The sequence below is a fragment of the Microcebus murinus genome, chromosome 18 (genome assembly GCF_040939455.1).
Source record: "Microcebus murinus isolate Inina chromosome 18, M.murinus_Inina_mat1.0, whole genome shotgun sequence".
Taxonomy (NCBI): domain Eukaryota; kingdom Metazoa; phylum Chordata; class Mammalia; order Primates; family Cheirogaleidae; genus Microcebus; species Microcebus murinus.
The window spans coordinates 18039734-18055929 of NC_134121.1; the positions used below are offsets into that span (position 1 = coordinate 18039734).

The 16196-nt window shown below is 51.2% G+C and overlaps 2 protein-coding genes across 2 annotated transcripts in view; both read left to right on the top strand.

Moving 5' to 3' along the window:
* The window catches only part of LOC142861035 (uncharacterized), a 35128-nt gene extending 32784 nt beyond the window's left edge, over positions 1–2344 (top strand). Inside the window, exon 6 of the mRNA XM_075993901.1 lies at positions 63–2344. Within this exon, the coding sequence (XP_075850016.1) occupies positions 63–2292 (2230 nt within the window). The 3' untranslated portion in view covers positions 2293–2344. The remainder of the gene's footprint in view (positions 1–62) is intronic.
* Positions 2345–10197: 7853 nt separating this feature from the next.
* On the top strand, positions 10198–14299 carry LOC105866826 (uncharacterized). Its single transcript, XM_075993939.1, has 4 exons — positions 10198–10393; positions 11069–11114; positions 11704–11764; positions 12044–14299. Exons 1-4 carry the CDS (start codon positions 10220–10222, stop codon positions 14271–14273), a joined length of 2511 nt encoding a protein of 836 aa, XP_075850054.1. The 5' UTR covers positions 10198–10219; the 3' UTR covers positions 14274–14299.
* Positions 14300–16196: the final 1897 nt, after the last annotated feature.

Genomic DNA, 16196 nt, shown 5'->3' on the forward strand with positions numbered 1-16196 from the left:
TGCAGGCTCCCCTTCCCTTGTCACGGTCCTGGCTGCAGCTTAGTACCTCCTGTCTTCTGCAGACCCCTGGGACACAGCCATATGAATATCGTCTTCCATCTACATCACCCGGCACACCCACACCCCCTCTGTGACCTGTGCCAGAAAACAGCAAGGAAAGGCACACCATCCCTGCCCAGGGAATCCCTCCATGCTGCTGCTCCCTCTGCGGCCCCTTTCGCCTCCAACACCGCCTCGCTGTCAGCAAGCCTTCCAGGACACCAGCCTCCAGCCCCTCCGCCCCACCCTTCTGCACCCCAGCCTCTTGACGTTCCCTGTCCCTCAGATCACACTCCACGAGCACAGCCGCTTCTCAAACCTCAGGCCACTGTCTCGTTGGAGAACATACTGTTTTTCGGCCTCTGCCTTTCCCGAGATACTTTCCACTTTCCACTTTCATCCCCGGCCACGCATCCCACTCACGCCGGTGCGCGTCACCACGCACCGCCAGCCCCGTCTGCTCCACCACCGCCAGATGGCACTTTAGGGATGACTCCACCTAAACCAGCTCGCGCCATTCAGAACCTTGGTCTGGACATGTTCTGTGGTGGTAGCACTCGTGAACCGTCCCCTCTTTTCTCTCCAAAGAGAGGCACTGACCCTCCAAAGCTGACAGTGTCAGCATTCTTCTGGTGGCAGCCTCATGCCCAGGACTTGTTCCCCTCCAAATGGGCACCATGTGATTTTAAGATGCAGCTTCTCGCCCTCCGCTGTTCTGAAGCCTCATATGCAGGAGACCCTGCAGCCAGCCTCGGAGTGTCTGCTTCCCTCTCCCTGCCCAACTCTGCCCTGCTGGCTCTCTGGGAGAGACTAGTTAGCAAGAGGGGGAATTTCCTGATGTGGAAGGGAGTGGAACTATACGTGGGCTCTATTCTAAACCATCTGAGGCCAGGCGAACATCTCACTGCTTCAGGGACCACGTTGGCAGCAGCTGCCACTCAGCAGGGCACCCCAGGTTCCTTCCCTCGCTGCAGCAGCGAAGGGAAAGCAGCGGAGCTGCACCTGCGCCCACAGCCCCTGTGCCCTGACACCTCAGAAGACGAACAGCAGCAAAAACACCTGGAGCTGCTCTGGCAGCTGCTGTCTCTGTGTGGCAAGTCCCTGCACTCTGTAGTCCTTGTCCAAGACAGCTGTCTCCCCACATTAGTCTTCATCACCACAAGCTCACATACCTTCAAAGCTGAAGGATTCCTGGCAATTGACCACCTCGACCTTCTGTGCTTGCCCCAAACCCTGCCCCAGTCTCAGTCCCTAACCCTCACCCAGGTCCGGCCTCTGGCCCCATTTCTATCCCCACTCCCCATCCCACCACCTGGGCCTCTAGGCCCGATTCAGATCTGTGGGGTGAGTTTCCTTCAGAAGAAAACCGGAGTCCACTGTCAACCCAGGCTCATACCACCCGGGTGGGGCTCATGCAACACCTGCTGCACCCGTGGGTGTCGGTCACTAGTAACTGATCACAGACAAACTCGCGCCATGTCCATGTCAATGTGCCATCGTCCCCTCTCCTGGGTTTCGTTCATACGCGGTCATGGCAGAAAAGACCTTCAATATTTGCTCTTCAGCCCACCTAGCTTCCGAGAGACCAGCTCAAAAATCCCACTAAAGAAGGATGTCAGCAAGAATCAGGAACTAAGCAAGAAGAATGGCGCAAGAGTTCATCTGAGCACAAAAAATTCAAAACATGGAATCTCCAAGTCCACAGGAAGAAGCTTTAAAGAATTTCTTGGAGAAAAAGTCAGAACAACACAATCAGCTCCCAGCCTGCATCATCCCCTCCCTGCCTCATCCCCTGCGGGAAAAGGGGCACAGGGAGACCTAAGACCGTCCCCCTCTGGTGCCAACTGTGAACTTCCAGAGAACGTCTGGACAGCTGAGGATGGCAGGCAGACTGGCCTGCAGCCCCCTCAGGGCAGCACAGATGACATGTTACAGGAGTCCCCTGGGAGCGCTACTTCCCCAGCCACGCCAGCGGAGGGACAGCCTCCGGATCAACCACGCTTGAGAAAGCGAATGCTCCGACTGTGGCAGTGGCTTCGTAAGCCCAGAAGAAAGCCCAAGGGGCAAAAGAATTGTCTGTGGGAGGGCAGCTCCCTGTCGTCTCAAGAGACTTCCTCAACTGCCCTCCTTGGGGGGCCTCAGCACGCTCCCAGCTCCCCCTCCAGGGCTCAGGGAGTCCACGGTCCTCCGGCCACCCCTTCCCGTCCTCAGAACACTGGAAGAATTAGGAAACTTTTCCCCTGCATTTGCTGAGGGGGAAAATCACTCCCCAAAAACTTCAACATGGTTCTCTGAATAAATGCTCTGCAAGAGTGATATCTGTTGCGTGTGTTGTGTTGGGGGCACAAGTTTCGAGTCACCTAGAGCACGTGCTTCGTAGGGACAGGCTGGAGTTAGTTCAGCACTTCCTCATGGCCTCTTTTGGCTTCCAAAAGGTGACCATTCCCCTGGAGCTCTTGTGGAGGAATGGCTACCATGTGGCCCCACACTCGTTCCCTGCCTGAAGTTGGAGTAGATGGGCTCTGTGTCCTTCCACGTAGCTTTGCCTCGTGACATTACGCTGCAGCTCACGCCTTCCCCCTCATGTTGTTCACAGCCTTTAGGGCAGTAAAGACAACGAGTCTTCCATAGCTGAAGACCAGGGCAAAGACAGGCAAATGTTTAAGAACATAGTGGCTGAATCATTTCTAAGAAACATCTGTCCGTGACTAGAGGATCACATGCGTGGGTGCAGGGTGGGGGCGTCACTGCTGCAGTGGGGGCTGGCCTGGGTGGGGGAGGGCTGAGGAACGGCAGATGCTGCCCAAGAACCTGTCCCGTGGGGCTGGCTCAGGAGTTGGGGAAGCACACGTGGACCCTGATGCTGTGGTGTCCGTTCTGCAAGTCCCCGTGGGAAGTGGCCCCTCCCTGGCACATTTCACAGGTTGCCAGGACTGATGACATTTGTAGTTCAAAAGGATCACTGTGTTATCACATGCAGCAATGTCGCCCAGGCAATCCCTGACCTCCCAGGGTCAAATACAGTTGATACTGTCTTTCCCTGAAAATAAGACCTACCCATAAAATAAGCCCTAGCAGGATTTCTAAGCATTTTCATAATATAAACCCACCCCGAAAATAAGACCTAGTGATGGGCATGGCTACACAGTGCATCTGCACAACCCATGCCTTTCGTCCCGGAGTGGTAAAAAAGATGAGCAGCCCTTCTCATCTGCCCATCGTGACAGCTACTATCCCAGAGGTGACCTGAAAGGTGCAGGCAGCCCCACCAAGGTCAGCACCCCCGTCAGGTCCCAGCTGTCTTATGTGCCGCAAGCTGAGGCTTGGAGGGGAAAATAACACATCCCCTGGAAATAAGCTCTAGAGTGCCTTCTTGAGAAAAAATAAATATAAAACCCTGTCTTATTTTCGGGGAAACACGGTATAAGGAAAACATGCCTCACATAAGTGGAAAAGTAAGGAGAAAAAAATGAAGATGGGAAAGAATGTCCTTCCTGGGGTATAAAGGTGTCTCTGCCCTTGTCGTGCCCCTGTCCTGCTCCCCCTTCCCAGTCTGATCCAGGCACCACTTCCGTGAGGCTCATCAGGGCGCTGCTCAGCTCACTGATGGCGTTTGGAAGAAGCGTACACGGGGCTGTTCTCTGGGCACCAAAGCAACATCTGCAAGGCTGTTGTCGGGCTCAACAATTGCCCCCTTAGGGAAGGTGACCTCAGTGCCCTCCTTCCGTCTATGCTTGGTGACGGCTTGCAAGGTCTTCCCTTAGTGTGCACAGTTCATCCATCAGGATTGAGGGGCCACCTGTGATCTTCACGGGCCTGGGGGAGCCACCGTAGCTATCCCCCAGAACACCTGCCCCTCATGCTCCACAGGTGAGCCCTGGACTGTGCCCAGGATTGCTGAGATTTGGGGCTTCCAATGGACATTGACAGAACAGTCTTTTTGGCCACGACCGGCCACCCATCAAATAGAGGTCTGGAGAGAAGGCAACTCCACTAGGACAGACAGGGACTGGACTCAAAGATAGGTGAGTTTCCTGCAGGACACTTGAGATAGCTTTTCCAGAAAAAACAATTTGTGAATGCTGGCTGTCAGAACACAAACAAACAACAGATGTGCACTGCAGCCTCGACTCTGCCTCTACATCTCCGAGCTATGCCATTGACCCTCAGTGTGTGAAGCCCAGGGTTGCTGAAGGAATGCAGAGTCTTGGGAGGCCCTGGGAAGGACGAAAGGAGGGATGGGTCTGGAGGGAGGAACTGTGGAGGTGGAGAATCAGTGGAGGACCCGACATCCACGCGGAGAGGTCAGCCACTAACCCGGCCTCTAACTTCCTCCTCCTCCCACCTTTGTTTTCTCTACCTGCATTCCAGCTCAGCTACTGCCACTCCTGACACTGATCATCAGGAGCCCGGCTCACAGGGGTGACAGCACAGCTCCACCTCCACCTTCACCTCCTCCCTCTGCTCTCCCTCTGCTTTCTCATAGTTGCACTTTCAGAAATGACTCCGCGGGAGAGAGATCAAATACAGTCCTGAGGGACAGGCCCACCGCTGCCAGGTGTCCTTACTGTCCCGCACCTCCTCAGGAGGCACTCCACACCTTTTATTTTTAAAGCTTTTGACTACAAACATGTTTAAACATACACAAGAGCAGAGAGAACAACGTATCCCCCATTCCACCATTCAGCCTTCACAACTACCAGGCACGATGAACCCATCTTTTACACAGTGATGAAAGTATAAAAGCCCACCAAACATCTTCCAACTAACCCTCCGAAGACCTGCTACGTGCCCTGTGTCAATGCTCCCACGTTCCTTGGTACTTGCCACACTCACCCACAGCGCACCGACGCAGCCTCGGTGACCGAAACACACTGAGTTACTGGCTTTGGCGTGGGCTCTGCTCCGCGTTGTGTCAGCCCTGAGGAGCCGCCTGCTCCCCCTCCCCGCTCCCTGCAAGCAGCGATCTGCACACACACACTCAGCACAACGTTGCCGCCCGTGTCTCACAAGGTGACCATAACGGGAAAGGACTACAGAAGCAGACAACCTTCTATGTTGATAAGTACTTAAGATTGCCATATAAATGTTTTCAAACATATAGAGGAATACTGTTGCCCAGTCTATTCTTGAACTCCTCCCATCTCAGCCTTCTAAAGTGCTGGGGTTGCAGGCCTGAGCTACCGCACCCAAGCAACACTCAACACTTAATAACACACACCCGCACACTCAGGGCACTTAGGAGGCAGCTTTATGTGTATAAATACTCATTGAAGAAAAGTAGATACAAATATTACTATGACCCTCCTATGGACACAGAAAACTGAGACAAAATTTTAGTTCTCTGCCACATTTATTAATGACTGAAAGTGCAGGTATAACTTGAATCACCAACGTGCTTTTCTTCTTCTGGACTAGAATATCCTGGGAAGAGTAGGTACACCCAGAGCCAATTGCAGGGTTCTTACTCCAAATAAGCAACTCAAGTCCTCTGCACTTTCAACAAACCTACAGAATCTCAGTTCCACTTTCATAAAACAAGGGGTTGGCTTACAAGCCTGAAGAGTCGGTTTCAACCTTAAACTATTTCTTTTGATCAATCAATTGATCATTAATTTCCTATAATGGAAAGGCACTATCTTCAAAATTCACAACCTAGTAGTTAGTGTGTGTCGGTTTGTAGGGGCGTGAAAGAAACAATAATTATGAAACATGGACATGGAATGATCTCTATTAAGAATAACATTTCTCGGGCATCAGGCAGGTAGCAGGGGGGAGGAGGGGATGGGTATATACATACATAATGGGTGTGATGCGCACTGTCTGGGGGATGGGCGCGTTTCAAGCTCTGATTCTGGGGAGGGGAATGGGAGGAAAGGCAACACATGTAACCTAAACATTTCTACACCCATAATATGCTGAAATAAAAAAAATACTAAAAAAAGAATATTATTATAAACGCCAAAGTGGGCTCCTACGTGAAAGATGTGAGACATAAGGCACAGGAATTGTCACAAGAGGGGGTCATGCCTCATCTTGGTCTAGGTGAGTAGTAGCAGATGTCCAGGGAAAGAGGGACCAGAAGTGCATGGAGGCATGATAGAGCCCGTGGGTGGAAAGATCATGAAACAGACCCGAAAGCAGGCCTGTGTTAGTGAGAGTGACTGCTAAGGAAAAAGAGGGGGATATCATGTCTTGGACACAGGCCCAGGTAATAAACTTCCTGACGTGCCATGTTATGGGAGTTTTAACTTGACCCTGGAGGCCAGGGATCAGAAAACATTTCATTCCTAACAGAGGGTAAATATCGTAGGCTTTACTCGTCATACACTCTGCATTGCAACTACTCGACCCTGCAATTATAGCATGAAGACAGCCACAGACAACACAAATTGGCTATGTTGCAATAAAACTTTATTTATAAAAACAAGCAGTGGGCCAGTAGACAGTGTTTCCCAATCCAGTGTAGGTGATAGGAAGCCACCGAAACACCTATGTGTTTATAACTACCTTTTATATGCATCCTGGAAACTGTGTGAGGACTGAATGTGAATGGAACTTGACAGAGGGCTAGAAAATGGTTTAGGAATGTGCAACAGTAGTACCAGGATGAAGAGACCAGAGCACAGAGAGGATGCTGAAAAGGCAGTATGAGCCAGACCTTGGGACTGATTTGGATGGTGGCAGCAGTGGAGGTGGGGGTGGTGGCAGAGAGGAGGAAGCTGAGAAGGAGGGGAGAGAATGAGCTTTTTGTTACCAGGTTGGATACTGGTTGGGTGATGCTAAGTAAAATAGACATGGAGAACACCGAGAAAAGAAACTGGTTTGGGGAAAAAAAGATTTAATCTTTTACATGCCGAGGTGAGAAACCTATGTGACATGTTGAAAGCGATGTCGAGGGAAAATCAAATTCATAATTGACAGCAAGATCTGAGCTTGAGGAAAACATGCAGAAGACACCCACTGAGGGATGGCAGTGGAGACTGTGAGAGTCGGTGGACTCTCTTGGAAGGAGTATCTTGGGTAACAGCAATTGACCCCTAAGAAGCTGACGAATACACTCCTCTAGAAAAACAATACACACATAAAAATGTGAGTTAAATATTTTATAAAATTTCGGGAATGTATGGACCTTAGGTGAAGAATTCCTGGAAAGTCCAGGTACTTCAAAAACATCAGCATTTAAAAGGTGGATCAAAGTTTCTAAAAACGAAATGGGGAAGGAATGATTTTAAAAAAAATTCAAAAGAGAGTGGTAGAGATGTGATTAGGTAATGACTTCTAAAATGACCACTGGGTCTGGCAGTTAGAATGTATTCAGAACCTTGAGCAACAATTTCAGTAGACTGATGAAGATGGACAATGGATTAAAATGTGCCCAAGAGTGACCAGAAGGTGAAGAAGGAGAAACGGTGCACTGGAATGAGACAACCTCAAAGCTTTACATAATCAAGCTCAAAAAGGTCACACATAAAGAAAAGGCCCTAAGGGAAGCAAGGAAAAAGAAAAAAATAACATATGAAGCGGTTCTCATAGGATTGACAGCAGACTTCTCATGGGAAACCTTACAGGCCACGAGAGAGTGGGTGACACTCTATTATATAATGCAAAAATGCAAATATATCCTTGAACATGAAGGAGAAATAAAAACTTTCCCAGACACACAAAAGTGGAGGGATTTCATTAATACCAGTGCCGTTCTACAAAAAATGTTAAAAGGAGTTCTTCAATATGCAAAACAACGGGACTTTACTGAGAAATAAGAGATCATCTGAAGGTATACAACTGACTGCGAACAGCAAGCTCACAACTACAGCATACCTCTTGCTGTAACTGGCTTTATTCATTGATAAAATGGGCACAATAATACCTGATCTGCTTACCTCACAGGATGGTTGTACAAATGCACTGAGAAGAGTGTAAGAAAAACCATTTATAAATTAGACAAGCAAATTTATTATTAAAGTTGATGCTCGTGTAGAAAGGCTGCATGCTATGAAGCTCTGCCACACAGTGTCAATGCAGTCCATTGTAGTTGGTGCAAAAACACTAAATGTTGTACCTTTCAACTCTTGTTCCTTTCAATTTTTTTTTCTTTTTTTTGAGACAGCATCTCACTATGTTGCCGGACCCAGAGTGCTATGGCATCACTCTAGCTCACAGCAACTTCAAACTCCTGGACTCAAGCGATCTTTCTGCCTCAGCCTCCCGAGTAGCTGGAACTACAGGCATGCACCACAATGTCTGGCTAATTTTCTCTATATATTTTTAGTTGGCCAATTAATTTCTTTCTACTTTTAGTAGAGACAGGGTCTCGCTCTTGCTCAGGCTAGTTTTGAACTCCTGACCTTCAGCAATCCACCCTCCTCGGCCTCCCAGAGTGCTAGGATTACAGGCGTGAGCCACCTCGCCCAGCCTGTTCCTTTCAATTTTGAAGGAGCTTCTACAAGGTTCAGAAATGGTATCTTACCAGAATTTGAGGAAAAGCCTTCTCTATTGAAGCTTCTTGTAGGATTTAACTCTAGGCACACATATATTTACTTGCAAGGCTACTGAGCCAAGGAAATGCTATTTGAAAGAAAAAAGCTGTTCTTTGACCAATTCTCAAAGAATCACTAATTCATATCAGAAAACTGGGGAGGACAGACTATCAGAAACGCTTTGTTAAGGAGCATGATATGTCTGAGTAGTTAGCTCCACAGTATCTGATTTGTCCCAGAGACCATTGGATAGTCACAAATGCTGGGACTGGGGACACCTCTTCCCTGCAGTTGTGTAGCTCTTCAGCTAGGCAGACCTTCATGCTAAACCTGCATGATGAGGTCAAGGACAGAGCCCCCAAATTACACATGTGTGTGACTCCCAGCGACAGGAAGTAAATATATTTTAAATGAAAAAATGACTGAGGATGCATATCAGAGAGGGGAGGAAATGACAAGTCTTGGCAGATTTTCTCCTCAAGGCAGGCTACCTGCTCCTGCAAAACTGAAGGGAGACGTGGCCAGGCTGGAGGGCTGTCTCTCCCCTCCAAGAGATCAAGTCACAGTGTTGGCCCATGGGTGCCAAGTGACATGCTGCACAGTTTAAGACAGACATGAGTAACTAGGAGACAGCTCAGAGGACAGCTGTCAGCTGATAAAGACTTTAGAAAAGAAGGTGGAGGAAAAGGGATCGGGGAATGTGAGGACTGTTTAAACCTGGCAAGAAGAGCCTGAATTACATGTGACATATTAGTCGCTATCTGGACATTGCAGGAGCGATTACACAGAGCAGATCTTCTTAAGGTTTGCGTGTGTGACAAGTGCGTGCACGCCCGTGTGTGTGTGTGTGTGTGTGTGTGTGTGTGCGTGCTCACTCAAAGGCATTGTCAGGAAAACGTCACACTCACTCACATGGCCCAGGGGATAATCAGATCAGGCTGCTCAAGACTAGGTTCTGCCCTAAGGCTATGATACTCCCAAGTCCTACTCTGCCACCAGGGACGGAGGGAGAAAATTGCTATCACACTGTGACCTGGTCCTGGTTCTGGGGAGTCACACACCTCTTGTGATTATATACATTTATTTTGCACTTATTTTACTTTTGTGGATGTTGAGTAATCAATTATTAGTTTTAACTGAGTCATTCCCCCGACTTAAAACAGTAAAGGCTGACTTGAGAACACAGTGTTTGCTAGGCAACATTCATAAAACTAAATAAGTGTAAAAGAATGTTAGGTTTTCTATCTCGGTTAGAAAAAGGCAAACATTCATTCTGTAGATAGTCTGGATTTGCAAACGTGGTCACGAGAGTACAAATGTCTGGGTACAAGTGGATCCCAGGTTGTATTTCAGACTTTCAAGGTACAAGTCAAGGGCTCTGCCAAGTAAAGGGGGACTCAGCTCATATCTAGCTCCAGATGAAATGCACAGAACATGTCACTGAGGCAAACATGTGCTAGGAAGAAAGGGTGGACTTGGACAATGGGATGGCAGGGGAGGGCAGAGGGACCCATGGAACCAGGAAGGCAGGAGGGATCTGCTGTCCTGGCAGGTGGGACAGGGGCTTTGGCCACACCCTCCTCTCTTTGTCACCTAGGACCCCTTTGTGACTCTCCTGTTCTGGGTGATGCGGGCCTGAGGCTATAGGCCAGCCCGGGCCCCCTCAGCACTCAGTTGCTTCAGGCAGCCCGACTGTTCTCATGATGGAGAGCACTCTTGATTTTATAAATGACTCTGAGCCACATGGCTCATCCTTAGGGGAGACAATCCCTATCCTCACCTTCTTGAGGACTCTGATTTTCCTATTCATATGTATTTGCTATGTTTTTATAAAACCTGTTAAACCCACCCGGAATTATATAATCTTCATAAAGGTAAGGGACACCCAGAGAGATACTTTGCTGTTGGCTCCCATTCCTATCCCACATTCTACCAGAGTCTGGGTGGCTTGGAGAGTGACATGACGGCAGTCTTCCAGGGGAAGAGGTGGGCAGGGCTGGGGCTCGGGAGGAGGAAGGTTTCCACCTCAGGCTCACAGGCTCCCTGCCAGGCTGTGGTGGAGGATCCAGCGCAAACCCCCAAACACAGGGACTTCGAGCTGCTGGATTGGCCTGTGCTCACAGTGCGGGTTCTCAGGAGGACAGTCTCCCCTGACACTGGATCCTCACTCTCCATGTCAGGTGTCACTTGACCAAGCCTTCCAACATGTTGGCTGATCAGGAGACACTGTCCAGGCGTCCATGCTCTGTCCCCAGGATACAGGGTCCTGAAGGCGCAGAAGTGACAGCTGCCTTCTGCTCTAGTGTGTCCTCCTCGAGCACAGCACTTGGGAGAACACCAAGTGGGGATTTCACAGACAAATCCTCCTTTGAGTTTCTCAAAAAAGGAAACATTGAAATTCATTCATCACTTTAAAAATGGGTAAAAGGAACACATTTCTAGTAATGAAAGTGGATAGTCATGTTAACGTTGGAGAATGAACAGCTTCTTAGAGAAGAGGAGGCAGAGAGGCTAGTGACCGCACCTCATTATTTTCCTTTTGTTCCCAGCACCAGGGCAGAGCAAAGAGGAGGAGGAACGGCGCGACCCTGAGGGGTAAGGTTCTCTCTCGTCCCTCAGCTCTCCAGGGGAGCCTCCTGTTCCTCCCATGGGGCCCCAGGTCCATGATCTCAAGGCTGTCAGGTGCTGGGCACAGTGTCTGGGAAAGCAGAGCTCAGGGGAGGCTCACAGGAAGGCATTGGGACCTGAGACACTTCTCAGAGTCCCGCTCTGCCCACCTGTGGGCATGACTGAGGGATGGGCCGGGGCCCTGGGTCTCCCCAGTAAGCGGCCATGGGAGACGTCCAGGAAGGACTCCCGGTGGGTCTGGAGTCAGCACTTCTGTCCCCTGAGTCTGCATAAGAGCCCCGACTACCTGGGTGCTCGGGTTGCTCTGAGGGAACCACTGACTTCTGGGCTTCACCTGGTGCTTTTGAGCATCATGTGGGACAAAGGGTGGGACAGGACTTTCTAGATGAACCCACACACACGTGAACCTTGCTAATATTACTGTTGACCATTTGACCACATCTGCTGATATCTGGGCTGCCAGAGCTTAACAAGCCCAGGGTCTCCCATAAAGGGAGCCCCGGGTGATCCTAATCTTCTACCTTCCTCACATATCACCTTCTCTCTTGGTTCTCAGCTCAGAGAATGACCCCGATAGAGGCCGCGGAGAGACAGAGGCTACTGTCTTCCACGGAAAGGTGATGGATCTTTCCCCTTGTCTCCAGGGCCCTGTTGAAAGCATTTTCGGTGCATTTCAGGGATTCAGAGCACCCTGACAGGGCCTCGGGGGGGGGGGGGCGGGGGTGTCGCCATGGGAACAGGACAGTGAGCAAAGGGCTTGGGGGAGGCTAGCAAGTGGATTGTGATGTCACAGGAGGGGGCGGCAGGCTGCAGGGGGCCCCACCCCAGTACATGTGCAGGCTTTCCTTCCCTTGTCATGGTCCTGGCTGCAGCTTTGTACCTCCTGTCTTCTGCAGACCCCTGCAACACAGCCATATGAACATCATCTTCCATCTACATCACCCGGCACACCCACACCCCCTCTGTGAGCTGTGCCACAAAACAGCAAGGAAAGCCCCACCATCCCTGCTCAGGGAATCCCTCCATGCTGCTGCTCCCTCTGCGGCTCCTTTCGCCTCCAGCACCGCCTCGCCGTCAGCAAGCCTTCCAGGACTCCTGCCTCCAGCCCCTCCGCCCCACCCTTCTGCGCCCCAGCCTCTTGCCGTTCCCCATCCCTCAGGTCACACTCCACGAGCACGGCCGCTTCTCAAACCAGAGGCCACTGTCTCGTGGGAGAATATCCTGTTTTTCGGCCTCCGCCTTTCCCGAGACATCGATCCCTTTCGCCTTTCATCCCCGGCCACGCATCTCATACACGCCCGTGCTCGTCACCACGCACCGCCAGCCCCGTCTGCTCCACCACCGCCAGACGGCACTTTAGCCGTGACTCCACCTAAACCGGTTCCCGCCCTTCAGAACCTTGGTCTGGACATATTCTCTCCGGTTAGGGCTCGTGAACCGACCCCTCTTTTCCCTCTAAAGAGAGGCACTGACCCTGCAAACCTGACAGTGTCAGCATTCCTCTGGTGGCAGCCTCATGCCCAGGACTTGTTCCCCTCCAAATGGGCACCATGTGATTTTAAGAAGCAGCTTCTCGCCCTCCACTGTTCTGAAGCCTCATATGCAGGAGACCCTGCAGCCAGCCTCGGAGTGTCTGCTTCCCTCTCCCTGCCCAACTCTGCCCTGCTGGCTGTCTGGGAGAGACTAGTTAGCAAGAGGGGGAATTTCCTCATGTGGAAGGGAGTGGAACAATACGTGGGCTCCATTCTAAACCATCTGAGGCCAGGCGAACATCTCACTGCTTCAGGGACCACGTTGGCAGCAGCTGCCACTCAGCAGGGCGCCCCAGGTTCCTTCCCTCGCTGCAGCAGCGAAGGGAAAGCAGCGGAGCTGCACCTGAGCCCACGGCCCCTGCATCCTGACACCTCAGAAGACGAACAGCAGCAAAAACACCTGGAGCTGCTCTGGCAGCTGCTGTCTCTGTGTGGCAAGTCCCTGCACTCTGTGGTCCTTGTCCAAGACAGCTGTCTCCCCACATTAGTCTTCATCACCACAAGCTCACGAACCTTCAAAGCTGAAGGATTCCTGGCTATTGACCACCTCCACGTTCTGTGCTTGCCCCAAACCCTGCCCCAGTCTCAGTCCCTAACCCTTACCCAGGTCCGGCCTCTGGCCCCATTTCTATCCCCACCCCGCCTCCCACCACCTGGGCCGCTAGGCCCGATTCGGATCCGTGGAGTGAGTTTCCTTCAGAAGAAAACTGGAGTCCACTGTCAACCCAGGCTCATAACACCCGGGTATGGCTCATGCAACACCTGCCGCACCCATGGGTGTCGGTCACTAGTAACTCTTCACAGAGAAACTCGTGCCATGTCCATGTCAATGTGCCATCGTCCCCTCTCCTGGGTTTCGTTCATACGGGGTCATGGCAGAAAAGACCTTCAATATTTGCTCTTCAGCCCACCTAGCTTCCGAGAGACCAGCTCAAAAATCCCACTAAAGAAGGATGCCAGCAAGAATCAGGAACTAAGTAAGAAGAATGGCGCAAAAGTTCATCTGAGCACAAAAAATTCAAAACATGGAATCTCCAAGTCCACAGGAAGAAGCTTAAAAGAATTTCTTGGAGAAAAAGTCAGAACAACAAAATCAGCTCCCAGCCTACATCATCCCCTCCCTGCCTCATCCCCTGCGGGAAAGGGGGCACAGGGAGACCTAAGACCGTCCCCCTCTGGTGCCAACTGTGAACTTCCAGAGAAGGTCTGGAGAGCTGAGGATGGCAGGCAGACTGGCCTGCAGCCCCCTCAGGGCAGCACAGACGACATGTTACAGGAGTCCCCTGGGAGCACTACTTCCCCAGCCACGCCAACGGAGGGACAGCCTCCGGATCAACCACGCTTGAGAAAGCGAATGCTCCGACTGTGGCAGTGGCTTCGTAAGCCCAGAAGAAAGCCCAAGGGGCAAAAGAATTGTCTGTGGGAGGGCAGCTCCCTGTCGTCTCAGGAGACTTCCTCAACTGCCCTCCTTGGGGGGCCTCAGCACCCTCCCAGCTCCCCCTCCAGGGCTCAGGGAGTCCACGGTCCTCCGGCCACCCCTTCCCGTCCTCAGAACACTGGAAGAATTAGGAAACTTTTCCCCTGCATTTGCTGAGGGAGAAAATCACTTCCCAAAAACTTCAACATGGTTCTCTGAATAAATGCTCTGCAAGAGTGATGTCTGTTGCGTGTGTTGTGTTGGGGGCACAAGTTTCGAGTCACCTAGAGCCCATGCTTCGTAGGGACAGGCTGGAGTTAGTTCACCACTTCCTCACATCCTCTTTTGGCTTCCAAAAGGTGACCAGTCCCCTGGAGCTCGTGTGGAGGAATGGCTACCATGTGGCCCCACACTCGTTCCCTGCCTGAAGTTGGAGTAGATGGGCTCTGTGTCCTTCCACCTAGCTTTGCCTCGTGACATCACGCTGCAGCCCACGCCTTCCCCCTCATGTTGTTCAAGCCTTTAGGGCAGTAAAGACGACGGGTCTTCCATAGCTGAAGACCGGGTCAAGACAGGCAAATATTTAAGAACATAGTGTCCGAATCATTTCTAAGAAACAGCTGTCCGTGACTAGAGGATGACACGCGTGGGTGCAGGGTGGGGGCGTCACTGCTGCACTGGGGGCAGGCCTGGGTGGGGGAGGGCTGAGGAACGGCAGACGCTGCCCAAGAACCTGTCCCTCGGGGCTGGCTCAGGTGTTGGGGAAGCACACGTGGACCCTGAAGCTGTGGTGTCCTTCCTGCCAGTCACCGTGGGAAGTGGCCCCACCCTGGCACATTTCACAGGTTGCCAGGATTGTTGACATTTGTAGTTCAAAAGGATCACTGTGTTGTCAGTGACAGCAATGTCACCTAGGCAATCCCTGACCTCTTAGGGTCAAATACAGTTGATAACGTCTTTCCCTGAAAATAAGACCTACCCATAAAATAAGCCCTAGCAGGATTTCTAAGCATTTTCATAATATAAACCCACCCCGAAAATAAGACCTAGTGATGGGCATGGCTACACAGTGCATCTGCACAACCCATGCCTCTCGTCCCGGAGTGGTAAAAAAGATGAGCAGCCCTTCTCATCTGCCCCATCGTGACAGCTACTATCCCAGAGGTGACCTGAAAGGTGCAGGCAGCCCCACCAAGGTCAGCACCCCCGTCAGGTCCCAGCTGTCTTGTGTGCTGCAAGCTGAGGCTTGGAGGGGAAAATAACACATCCCCTGGAAATAAGCTCTAGAGTGCCTTCTTGAGAAAAAATAAATATAAAACCCTGTCTTATTTTCGGGGAAACACGGTATAAGGAAAACATGCCTCACATAAGTGGAAAAGTAAGGAGAAAAAAATGAAGATGAGAAAGAATGTCCTTGCTGGTGGATAAAGGTGTGTCTTCCCTTGTCGTGCCCCTGTCCTGCTCCCCCTTCCCAGTCTGATCCAGACACCACTTCCGTGAGGCTCATCACGGCGCTGCACAGCTCACTGATGCCGTTTGGAAGAAGCGCACACGGGGCTGTTCTCTGGGCACCAAAGCAACATCTGCAAGGCTGTTGTCAGGCTCAACAACTGCCCCCTTAGGGAAGGTGACCTCAGTACCCTCCTTCCGTCTCTGCTTGGTGACGGCGTGCAAGGTCTGCCCTTAGTGTGCACAGTTCACCCATCAGGATGGAGGGGCCACGTGTGATCTTCACGGGTCTGGAGGAGCCACCGTAGCTATCCCCCAGAACACCTGCCCCTCATGCTCCACAGGTATGCCCTAGAGTGTTCCCAGGATTGCTGAGATTTGGGGCTTCCAATGGACATTGACAGAATACTGTTTTTGGCCACGACCGGCCACCCATCAAATAGAAGTCTGGAGAGAAGGCAACTCCACTAGGACAGACAGGGACTGGACTCAAAGATAGGGTGAGTTTCCTGCAGGACACTTGAGATAGCTTTTCCAGAAAAAACAACTTGTGAATGCTGGCTGTCAGAACACAAACAAACAACAGATGTGCACTGCAGCCTCGACTCTGCCTCTACATCTCCGAGCTATGCCATTGACCCTCAGTGTGTG

Coding starts and splice junctions, on each gene's coding strand:
- LOC105866826 (XM_075993939.1), top strand. CDS start 10,220: ATGATGGAGAGCACTCTTGATTTTATAAATGACTCTGAGCCACATGGC. Junction 10,394..11,068: donor ATTATATAATCTTCATAAAG/GTAAGGGACACC, acceptor TTTTGTTCCCAG/CACCAGGGCAGAGCAAAGAG. Junction 11,765..12,043: donor CTACTGTCTTCCACGGAAAG/GTGATGGATCTT, acceptor TGTCTTCTGCAG/ACCCCTGCAACACAGCCATA.